The 12687-nt window shown below is 43.6% G+C and overlaps 2 protein-coding genes across 2 annotated transcripts in view; both read right to left on the reverse strand.

The window, feature by feature from the left end:
- The window catches only part of LOC125721948 (tripartite motif-containing protein 29-like), a 234386-nt gene that overhangs the window by 198379 nt on the left and 23320 nt on the right, over nt 1-12687 (reverse strand). The gene's annotated exons all lie outside the window — the stretch shown is intronic.
- LOC125721950 (uncharacterized) lies at nt 1446-4377 on the reverse strand. Its single transcript, XM_048998188.1, has 2 exons — nt 3763-4377; nt 1446-2513 (listed from the first exon to the last, which is right to left on the reverse strand). Exons 1-2 carry the CDS (start codon nt 3872-3874, stop codon nt 1768-1770), a joined length of 858 nt encoding a protein of 285 aa, XP_048854145.1. The 5' UTR covers nt 3875-4377; the 3' UTR covers nt 1446-1767.

Here is a 12687-nt window from a genome sequence, read left to right on the forward strand (position 1 = left end):
CCCCCCACAGTCCAAAAACATGCTGAGGCTAATTGGAGTTGCTAAAAAATTGCCTGTAGGTGTGAATGGTGTGTGAGTGTGCCCTGCGATGGGCTGGCCCCCCCATCCTGGGTTGTTCCCTGCCTTGTGCCCATTGCTTCCGGGATAGGCTCCGGACCCCCCACGACGCAGTAGGATTAGCGGTTTGGAAAATGGATGGATAGATGTATGATAGAATGATTAAGCTGTAGCACATTTCAAATAATATTTCATTTGTAACACATTTGTTCTCCAAACTTCTACATTTTTAACCTTTGGCCACAAGATCATCTTCTTCCTGCCAGTATCTTTTCTTTTCCTTTGATCCTCGGTTGTTGGAATCTGCTCTGCTGCTTGGAAGTTCCCTGGGGAGTTAGTGTTGGGGGGTTCTGGTGGAATGTGACCATCGGCAGCCATGGGCTGGATAGCGCTGTGGTGCTCAGCCTGGCTCTGTGCCCTTCTAGGGGCTCTGTGTCCTTTGTTAGCACAAACATTTTGCACACCTGACATTACCATGCATACAGTATTTCTCGTATTTTACAAAATACAAAAACACTGATCTGTAGAAAAAAACATTTTATTTCATGAACTAAGTCAAATATGAATCATAAAACACAATTAAAATACTTTTTTTGAATACATGCCTCAGAAATTGCACATCCCTGATTGTGCATTACCTTCATGCTGCCTTGAAATTTTTGATTTCTTCACTGTAGCCCTATGTTATACAATCTTATCTTAACCTTATGTTAACTGATCCTATTTTTATTTCTTAAATATTCCCTCCACCACCCCCCCTCTAAGGAGGACTGCTTTATTTACAATTAATCTAATCCTATGTTATACAATCTTATCTTAACCTTATCTTAATTAATCTTATTTTTATTTCTTAAATATTCCCTCCACCACCCCCCCCTCTAAGGAGGACTGCTTTATTTATAATTAATCTAATCCTATGTTATACAATCTTATCTTTACCTTCTGAATTAATCCTATTTTTATTTCTTAAATATTCCCCCCACCACCCCCCTCTGAGGAGGACTGCTTTATTTACAATTAATCTAATCCTATGTTATACAATCTTATCTTAACCTTCTGAATTAATCCTATTTTTATTTCTTAAATATTCCCTCCACCACCCCCCCTCTGAGGAGGACTGCTTTATTTATAATTAATCTAATCCTATGTTATACAATCTTATCTTAATTAATCCTATTTTTATTTCTTAAATATTCCCTCCACCACCCCCCCTCTAAGGAGGACTGCTTTATTTATAATTAATCTAATCCTATGTTATACAATCTTATCTTTACCTTATGTTAACTAACCCTATTTTTATTTTTTAAATATTCCCTCCACCACCCCCCCTCTAAGGAGGACTGCTTTATTTATAATTAATCTAATCCTATGTTATACAATCTTAAGCTTACCGTAACCTATCCCATCTTAATTTTATTCTATGTTATCTTATCCTATCTTTCTTATCTTATGCTATGCAATCCTATCTTATTCTTATACTATGTTATCTTATATAATCTTATCCTAAACTTATGGTAATTTATCATGTCTTTGTAAAACATAAAATGGCATACAAGTTAAGACTATCTTAACTTGTCCTATCTTATTATATACAATCTTAACCTTATCCTATCTTAATCTTATCCTATAGTACCTTATGCTATAGAACTACATGGTATTTTATCTTATCCTAAGTATGTATGACAACTCTTGTGTAATTATGTGCTGAATCTACAGGGAAATGTAGCTATGTGCATCTGACTGATAGCCCATTTCCACACCCATCTCCTGAGCCCTGGGCATGGTACTTAGCTGCTCCAGTGCATCAATAGGAAAGATGAACTCATCTTCATCAATCCTACGCCTCTTGGTTGAATGAGTACCCTCATTATCCTCATTCTTCCCCTGTTTCGCTAAGTTAATTTCATTTAAATGTCTGTTCCAAAACTCCTGACACCAGTACTCAGTAAAGCACTTGGCGTCATAGGTCATTTTAGAGTACTTTGTTACATAATAGTTATACAACCAATAGAATTTTTCCAGGTGAGATGAGGCGGCTACAGCCTGTGCTGGAGCCTGAAGCAGAGGGGTCAGATGAACCAGGCCTGGAGCTGAATATGGATGTGGAGCTGGGCTAACAGGTGTGAGTAAGTGTGGGGATAAAACAGAGGAGCCCATAAAAAGAAATGGGGATGAAACAAAAGGGGAGGGGGCTGAAGACGGAAATAAAAATGAAGAGGAGGAGAAGGTTGGTGAGCTGGGCTTAGGCTCTAACCCCTTCTGTTGGTCATACCTCCTTCTTCGCCCTGACCGGCCTCCCGCCGTTTTTCTACGGCGGCCTGTGCCCTGCTGACCCCTGCTGGTTGCCACCGGGATGGCAGCAGATCCAGGAGAGGCAGACGTGGTCAGGGAGCTGGCTGCCGGCGGCCTGGTGCGGCACTTCTTCCGACGGCCAGCATCACTGGAACTGGTTTGTCCTTTGGGATTATAAAGACAGGGGACAGCATATTTAATTTAAATGAAACATTATGTCACTGTACAACAACACTACATCACAACCATCACAGATATCACACTTGGCAGTCGGTATTGCACACTAAGAAAAATTCTGCAGTCTTTATTGGATACAGGAAACACACGCTTGGGAAACTTATGCGCTGGTCTTGACTTGGGCCGTCTGCGTTTCAGCAGGGGAACCTGACCTATAAAAACAAGCCAGTTTGTGCACAGATTCCCTGATACGCAGAACAACAGCGAAAAACAACACTGGAAAGGTTCATGTGCATCAAATATAGCAGCCCACTCAATCCAAATGCTGGCATCAACAACTGACTATTAAGTCAAATCCTTTACTTATCTTACACTTTCCATAAGTTGCATTATTTATTCACTCTCAAGGTACCAAACTAAGATTTATGCTTTTTCTGATTACTACCGCGTTTCCCCGCAAATAAGCCCTAACATGATTTTTCAAGAAGCTCGTAATATAAGCCCTAGTTATTGTCCCATGGATTGTACGGTAACTAGAATGAGATGCGGTTGTACTACGAGAAGGCTACATGGACAAGAGGCGCTCATTTAAGGACAGAGTTATTGCTAAACATGAGAGATTGGGGACACTGGTTCTACAGGAAATTGAGTTGCGAGATATTCAGGACGGAATTTGGAACTTGGAGATTTACGATGATGTTCCAGAAGAACATGACATTACGACTATATTTGAATAAACATATGCAGTATACAGCAGAATTTTGTTCATGAATAAATTCACCGTCAAATTGTTTACATGGAAAGATACTGTTAGAAGATGACATGATGTCTGTGTTTGAATAAATGTGGATTTTTTTCATGAATACCGGTAAATATACTGTAGCATGTTATACTTGGGAAAATACTACCTTAATATAAGCCGTAACGCGTCATTTGGAGCAAAAATTAATATAAGACCCTGTCTTATTTTCGGGGAAACACCGTATATTAGGACATATTCAGCTGTTACTTTACCACTTCATGATGATTTTCTCTGATGTTTAAATATAATATAATGCAGTAGACATGTAAAAAGACTCCCGTATATTAAAGCTAAAGGTGAACTACTTTATTATTTAGACATGTACTTCTAAAACAAGATAATAGAACAGAAGATTCAAGAAGACTAGTCAAGCATATTCTGACTTTAACTCTTTAAGTGCTGAGTTAGTCTGGGCATCATTTTGCCATCCTTACCTCGGCCAACTGGACCTGGGATGTATTCCGGGGCGATCCGCACACTGACTGCACCTTTCGGCAGCAGCCAGTCAATCCTCTGGAGATTCACGGTGGTTTTCACGATGGACATCTTTCGCGTCTTCTCTCTTGCTGATAAACTGCAAGTCTGAGCTGCTTTAAATGTTCAAATGAAAACTCTAAACGGAAAAGAATTGTTATGATTCGGTTGCTAAGCTACGGTGGCCGATTGGTGTCAGAGCGCTGCAAAGTCTTCAAACGCTTTAATCAAATGACGAAACATACGATCTACATTTACAAAAGCGCAGAAACGTAGAAGTACCACAAATTTTTAAGACAAGTTTAAAAACATATAAGCGCTGAAAATCCGCTCACAACACAGTTGTGAAGTTTCTGGGTGACAAAGAAACAAGACGGACCAATTATGGTTTAACTGTATATCGAATGTTTACGAAATGTCGATATCTTATCAAAACAGGATATAGAATGAAACACTACATTATATCAATCAATCATTCGGTCGCCATTAAAAATATAGAATAATATTCCTTCCTTGTTATAAGTAACACGAGAGCTGCGGTCTTGAAGTTGCACAGACTCCCAGAATTCATAGCGATAATTACGCGACCCATTCAATTAGTGGGTTTTTTGATAATTGGGAATGGGGAGGAGCCATTGGGTGCGTTCGACTTCACTTCGGTCTGACTCCAGCTGACGTGAGGGGGAGCGCCATCTGCCGGCGGCTGCAGGAGTGTAATATAATAATATAAACTGTAATATAAACTGTAATATAAACTTGTAATATAAACTGACAGCAGCCAAACTAGACAACTTCTACTCCTCGTAGTGCGAGACCTGACTGAGATGGCCGCACTGCCAGAAGGGTGTAGATACATCTATACAAATATCACCTGCATGCACATTACTTCTTCTACAATAACCAACTCCTGATCCAAACTGCTAGCAGTGAAAAGATAGCTGCCAGGAAAAAGATGAAATACATTTATTTCAAGGATTCAAAGTTTTTATTGTCATGCACAGAATACAATGCAATTCTTACTTGAATGCCTTCTTCACAGACTAGTCGATTAAACACATAAAGCAGCGCAAGATTACAGTAACTAACAATAAATAAACGATTAACTTATGTGTACTATTAGAGCATTTATTGAAACTTTACTTCTTTACAGGCTTTTCGGGAGAAATAGCAGATAACGCATCGGAACTTCCAGAGATACAAACGTCATGCTAAAATTGTTCAGCCAATAAGGGCAAAGTTGTGTCACGGAGGCAGTTCCAGTTTGTGCAGCCGGCTGAGAGGTTTTTTTTATTATTTTTGTTATTGAAGCTTTAAATTACAACAGAAGTAATAGCTGACCAGTGACCATTAAGATTAACAAAACAAACAAGAACATTTACGAGACATTTACAAAATAAGCCAGGGGCATATAGTAGCGACATTTACAGTTATGCCGGCTGAAAGGTGCTGCACGATCTTACTTGCTCTCTGCACGTGCTGCACGATCTGTCACGATCGTCTTGTAGGTTTTTGTACCATGTGACTTGGTGACGTTAGGTGACGTTTTGCAGGGCCGGCTTTATGTCGGACAAAAGAAATCTAACCATGATGCAGTAATTCTAGAGGCAGCAAAGCAGACTAACCAAAGATCTCATAGTAAACAAAGGAATGTGATACTGCAGTTAAGTCTCAAAACAAAGCTTTTACAATGTTAAATAGTACTCACAACTTTCAGAATTTGATTGAGTACAAAAAGTTGCAGGCTAACGTAAGGAGGGTAGTTAAATGAGCAAAGAGGGAGTTTTGGAGGTCCTTCTGTAATTCAGTAGGACGGGAAACTGACATTAGTAAAGTCTGGGGAATGATAAAAAAGATGCATGAGATTAAAAGGGAGTATGGATATTCAGTTCTAAATGATAATAACATAATAACAGTTACAGATTGGGAAAAAGGCAAAATGTTAGTTTTGTGGTTTTTCATTCCCTGCTAAATCAGAAGTCAGAAGCCGCTGGTGTAGATCCAAATTCAGTCTTTATTGCAAACAAGTTACAACCAAGGCCGGACACTTAAAGTGTGTCCAGTACTGTTTTATACCTATTTTTATACAAGTTCTTATCATTTAACAATATCTCGTCACTTAAGCATCATCATTCCTTCAACCATTCACAATCATTGTTTTTTACATCAATCCACACCCCTAGGTGATAAGTTTGTCCATCATTTCTTTTACTGTTTGGTCCCTCAGCCGAACATAATGGTGGTGCGACCATCTCCAATTGGTTTTTTAAAAATGCTCAGTCGTGAACTTTTGGGGAACTCGGGCGAATACCTTCCTTCAGTAGCAAACCTTGGCAGCTTCAACCTGTTGCACATTGTCTAATTAGAGGGTTGATAATATATTTGTCATTCAACATAATGATAAGGCATAACACTAATAAAGGTGGATATTCATGCATTCAGGGCTAACATAAAGTAGCTAACAGAAAGTTTGAGGCTAATACAAGGTGCAAATACATACTCAATTGATTACATTGTGTTGATTACATTATAATGATTACATTGTAATGATTACATCACGGGTATTTGGCATGCTTTTTAATAATACCGTAATGATTATATTCTACATTGTATAGTGCTAAATAATATCCCATATATTTCCCCCCTTTGGGATTCTAAAGAGTCCCACACACAATTCTGTCCATCCAGCCTAGGAGGGAGGGCTAAAACCCTAAGATCTAGGGAAATTCCACTCCCAGCCCGCCACAGGCACGGCCCCCCTTCGGGGTCCATGGCTGACATGGCTCACAAACTATCAACACTCAGAATCAACCAACAGCAATGAACTCCCCAGGATACATTGCATATATTATCAGGAATACATAATCTACCAGGAGTACATCACCTACCACAAGCTCATTACATAAACATATACGGCTAATACAAAGATAACTGATAACACTGTAGATTACTATAACAGGCACTCTGTCATGAGCAGGAAAGTCCCAGGTGTCGTGGGCGGCAGGCAGGCGGCAGCGTTTCCAACATGGAGTATTCACAGGCGGTACGGCCGAACTTCAGCTATGGGCAGGAGCGTATCCAAGGTGTCTATGTCGCCATCCGTTTCCGTGTTGGTCCAGGAGGTTGCCGCTCCAAACGGTCCTCCCACCACTCTAAACATTGCAGGTATAGTCGCCTGCTGAGACAGCGCTTTTCCCACTAGGGAGCGAACAAGAGGAACTACACAACAAAAGATTAGTAGCAAAGCAAGAATGAACACAGCACGCACACAGAGTGCTTTCATAAGGGCTTACTGCCAACTACCCCACATATTATAGCACCAGTCAAACAACCCGTCATGTTGTCCCGAATTTCTCGCCATCTCATCCTGTAACCCCTGCAACTTTCTCATACCCTCAGTAAATGAAACATCCAGGGCTGTATTATTGGGAATAAATGTACAGCACTGATCCCCGAACAGCACACACACTCCCCCTTTCTCTGCCAGGAGCCAATCCAGGGCCATCCTGTTCTGTCATGCCATCAGACTGGTGGCCTGAAGCTGCTCCCCCAGAGATGCGAGTGCCTCCTGAGTATAGTTGGTAAACCTCTGCTGATTATAGTACAAATAATTTTTCCATTCCACATTTTTGTTAACAGTAGGCCAAACTAATATTGATTCAAACCCTGCAGCTATCTCACTTCTCACCTTATATTTCTCTGGAATGCCCCTCGGCTGGCATATGGCATCTATATACACACTGGGATCATCTTCGCAGCTCGTAACAAACCTGTGGAACCTAGAGGGCTGTTTGTCAGAGTAAATATCCACCTGGCTAGCTAACATCCCCCTAGTGCAGAGGCCTCCATAATTATTGGGGAGAGGAGGCCTCAATCCTCCCTCCTGACCACACAGCCACCACGTATCTGCCAGAGGTACGCTCTGGTTCTCTAATGCATCCAGCGGAATGCTCCATACTTCTCCATTCTGCATTTGGTCGCCTTTCACATCCCAAACAGTTCGACAGTTTCCCCCGGAGATGCCCACCTCCTCTGTCCCATTATTCTTAAAACACTCACAAGGAAGTCCCTTGAAAAAAACTCAATTTCTGCCCCATAATATATCGCTGTCCACCTTCCCAAGGCCTAAACTGTCCACCCTATAAGCATATTTAATATTTCCCTGGTATATCAGGCACCAATATGGACAGTACTGCATGCGCACTTTCGGACTAGATTTAAGTTTGCATACTTTATCAGGGGAATCAAACCATCCTGACACAGACCCTTCCAGACTCTTCTAACTCTCTCCATTCCCCAGTCTCCACACTGGTTATTAGTGTACGGGAACGGGACTCCCTGAGCTGGAGGCTCTGCACTCGCACACACCACACAATCCTCCTCCCTAATGAAGCAGCGGTGTATCAGCCCCTTTATACCACCAATTTCCACTATTATGTTTTGGTAACCCATCCTGGTTTACGTCATCTTGGGTATATCCTACAGTTTGCTCACTCTTCTCACTTCCATAGCTCCCACCTACATCTCTCCGCTTTCGCTCATTGTCACCTGAGAGGTTATTCAGCATCAGTGGACCAGGTCGAGTCAGTGAAGTCAGTTGTCCTGAACTCTCCTGTCTTGTGGTCCTGCTGCACACCCAGACCTGAAGGGCCTGGTATATCATTGGTAGCGTAGTAGTAGATATCTTTATTGCCATTTGCACAGGAACAGGTCAGTAGAAGTACATTGGAATTCTTGTGCGTATCTCCCAGAGTCATTTTTAAAAAATAGAGAGACAGAGGAGAAGAGACCGTTTTTTAAAACATTAAATAACATAATATAAAAAATGTAAATAATAAAAGCAGCCAACACACTAATTCCAGAACGTAATACAGTAAGTGGTTACACACTGTGTACAGATGCAGATACAGGATACAGAGTGCATGGCCTGGGTGTGTGAGTGAATTATTTCACAGAAATAATATCAAGACAGTATAATGTACAGAAAAGTGGAATATTGCACATGTTTGTTAGACTATTGCACTGAAAGAGTTATTTGACTACCTAAGGGAAAGAATGAAAGTGAGGCTGTAGTGCTCTGATGTGTCTGATTGCCTCTTTGGAGTGGTAACTGTCCAGGTAATGTCCACGGGGGGGGGGGGCTGTATTTCATACCCACTTTAATGTGCTTAGCCACCAGTCTAACTGTGGCTGGGATAAAGCTGTTGTAGAATCGTGTTTTGTAGGCGGTCATGCTCTCTGGCCTGCGGTGTCATAGGTTGTATCATAAAGTTCTTCCTCCTAAACAGGCATAATGCTGGGTGATGTTGATCACTGAGTATGTTCTGAGTTTTCCTCCGACAGCATTGTGTATATAATGTGTCCAAAGAGGGGAGGTCAGAGCCTATGATCCTTTATGCAGTTTTTACAACAACTCCTTGAAGAGATTTCCTCTCTCTGCCACTGGTAAGGATACTTTCAGTGATTCCTCTATAGGTCTGTGTGAGGGGCTGACGTCTGAGTCCTCTATAGGCCTGTGTGAGGGGCTGACGTCTGAGTCCTCTATAGGTCTGTGTGAGAGGCTGACATCTGAGTCCACTATAGGCCTGTGTGAGGGGCTGACGTCTGAGTCCTCTATAGGCCTGTGTGGGGGGCTGACGTCTGAGTCCTCTATAGGCCTGTGTGAGGGGCTGACGTCTGAGTCCTCTATAGGCCCGTGTGAGGGGCTGACGTCTGAGTCCTCTATAGGCCTGTGTGAGGGGCTGACGTCTGAGTCCTCTATAGGTCTGTGTGAGAGGCTGACATCTGAGTCCACTATAGGCCAGTGTGGGGGGCTGACGTCTGAGTCCTCTATAGGCCCGTGTGAGGGGCTGATGTCTGAGTCCTCTATAGGCCTGTGTGGGGGGCTGACGTCTGAGTCCTCTATAGGCCTGTGTGAGGGGCTGACGTCCGAGTCCTCTATAGGCCTGTGCGAGGGGCTGACATCTGAGTCCTCTATAGGCCTGTGTGAGGGATTGACGTCTGAATCCACTATAGGCCTGTGTGAGGGGCTGACGTCTGAGTCCTCTATAGGCCTGTGTGAGGGGCTGACGTCCGAGTCCTCTATAGGCCTGTGCGAGGGGCTGACATCTGAGTCCTCTATAGGCCTGTGTGAGGGATTGACGTCTGAATCCACTATAGGCCTGTGTGAGGGGCTGACGTCCGAGTCCTCTATAGGCCTGTGCGAGGGGCTGACATCTGAGTCCTCTATAGGCCTGTGTGAAGGATTGACGTCTGAGTCCTCTATAGGCCTGTGTGAGGGGCTGATGTGTGAGTCCTTTATAGGCCTGTGTGAGGTATTGACGTCTGAGTCCTCTATAGGCCTGTGTGAGGGGTTGATGTCTGTGTCCTCAGTAGGCCTGTGTGAGGGATTGACGTCTGAGTCCTCTATAGGCCTGTGTGAGGGGTTGATGTCTGAGTCCTCTATAGGCCTGTGCGAGGGGCTGACATCTGAGTCCTCTATAGGCCTGTGTGAGGGGCTGATGTCTGAGTCCTTTATAGGCCTGTGTGAGGTATTGACGTCTGAGTCCTCTATAGGCCTGTGTGAGGGGTTGATGTCTGTGTCCTCAGTAGGCCTGTGTGAGGGGCTGACGTCTGAGTCCTCTATAGGCCTGTGTGAGGGGCTGATGTCTGAGTCCTTTATAGGCCTGTGTGAGGTATTGACATCTGAGTCCTCTATAGGCCTGTGTGAGGGGTTGATGTCTGTGTCCTCAGTAGGCCTGTGTGAGGGATTGACGTCTGAGTCCTCTATAGGCCTGTGTGAGGGGTTGATGTCTGAGTCCTCTATAGGCCTGTGTGAGGTGCTGACGTCTGAGTCCTCTATAGGCCTGTGCGAGGGGCTGACATCTGAGTCCTCTATAGGCCTGTGTGAGGGATTGACGTCTGAATCCACTATAGGCCTGTGTGAAGGATTGACGTCTGAGTCCTCTATAGGCCTGTGTGAGGGGTTGATGTCTGTGTCCTCAGTAGGCCTGTGTGAGGGATTGACGTCTGAGTCCTCTATAGGCCTGTGTGAGGGGCTGATGTCTGAGTCCTTTATAGGCCTGTGTGAGGTATTGACGTCTGAGTCCTCTATAGGCCTGTGTGAGGGGTTGATGTCTGTGTCCTCAGTAGGCCTGTGTGAGGGATTGACGTCTGAGTCCTCTATAGGCCTGTGTGAGGGGTTGATGTCTGAGTCCTCTATAGGCCTTTGTGAGGGATTGACGTCTGAGTCCTCTATAGACCTGTGTGAGGGGCTGAAGTCTGAGTCCTCTATAGGCCTGTGTGAGGGATTGACGTCTGAATCCACTATAGGCCTGTGTGAAGGATTGACGTCTGAGTCCTCTATAGGCCTGTGTGAGGTATTGACGTCTGAGTCCTCTATAGGCCTGTGTGAGGGGCTGACATCTGAGTCCTCTATAGGCCTGTGTGAGGGATTGACGTCTGAGTCCTCTATAGGCCTGTGTGAGGGGCTGACGTCTGAGTCCTCTATAGGCCTGTGTGAGGGATTGACGTCTGAGTCCTCTATAGCCCTGTGCGAGGGGCTGACATCTGAGTCCTCTATAGGCTTGAGTGAGGGATTGACGTCTGAGTCCTTTATAGGCCTGTGTGAGGGGCTGACGTTCGAGTCCTTTATAGGCCTGTGTGAGGGGCTGACGTCTGAGTCCTCTATAGGCCTGTGTGAGGGGCTGACGTCTGAGTCCTTTATAGGCCTGTGTGAGGGGCTGAAGTCTGAGTCCTTTATAGGCCTGTGTGAGGGGCTGACGTCTGAGTCCTCTATAGGCCTGTGTGGGGGGCTGACGTCTGAGTCCTCTATAGGCCTGTGTGGGGGGCTGACGTCTGAGTCCTCTATAGGCCTGTGTGGGGGGCTGACGTCTGAGTCCTCTATAGGCCTGTGTGAGGGGCCAACGTCTGAGTCCTCTATAGGCCTGTGTGGGGGCCTGACGTCTGAGTCCTCTATAGGCCTGTGTGGGGGGCCGACGTCTGAGTCCTCTATAGGCCTGTGTGGGGGGCTGACGTCTGAGTCCTCTATAGGCCCGTGTGAGGGACCGACATCTGAGTCCTCTATAGGCCTGTGCGAGGGATTGACGTCTGAGTCCTTTACAGGCCTGTGTATACATCAAATATCATATATATCCATCCATCCATCCATCCATTTTCCAAATCACTTATCCTACTGGGTTGCGGGGGGTCCGCAGCCTATCCCGGAAGCAATGGGCACGAGGCAGGGAACAACCCAGGATGGGGGGCCAGCCCATCGCAGGGCACATTCACACATCATTCAAATATCATATATATGATTTATTAAATTTAGATTTAAGTTTGCAGTCAATTCAATTTCCACGTTTCTCAATTTTCACATTGCCTTTTTAAACGCAATTATGTAAATTTTAAGTAAAAATGTAGAATAAAATTATATCGTGATAATTATCAATATCATTTCCTATGAAAAAAACTTTATTATTGTACAATATTGCCCAGCCATAGGTTGATTTCAAAATTGATTTACATACAATTCTTTTACATATTGTCTGTCTGTCATTATACCTTACAAATTAATCAGGATAAAACATATAAAACGATAAACAATAAAAACTATAGGATTAGGAAGCAATCAGTCCTGTGTACATGATCAGCCAGAAAATACTTGCATTCATCTAAACTTTTACAAACTTTAAACTGCCTTTGCTTGCTGGCCTGTGGGCTGATGGACAAACTTGAAGGCCTTACAGGACAAGATAGAATGCACATTCTTTATTGTCCATTAAATCACTCTATCAAGTGTCAATAGGCTCCAAACAACCAAATGTAATTAAAGAAAATTAAAAAAATGGAAAAACATACAGAAATAACCCAAAATAAATAAAGACTAACCAAAGTAACTTAACTGT

Source organism: Brienomyrus brachyistius, unplaced genomic scaffold, assembly GCF_023856365.1.
Source record: "Brienomyrus brachyistius isolate T26 unplaced genomic scaffold, BBRACH_0.4 scaffold36, whole genome shotgun sequence".
In the NCBI taxonomy this organism is placed as follows: Eukaryota; Metazoa; Chordata; class Actinopteri; order Osteoglossiformes; family Mormyridae; genus Brienomyrus; species Brienomyrus brachyistius.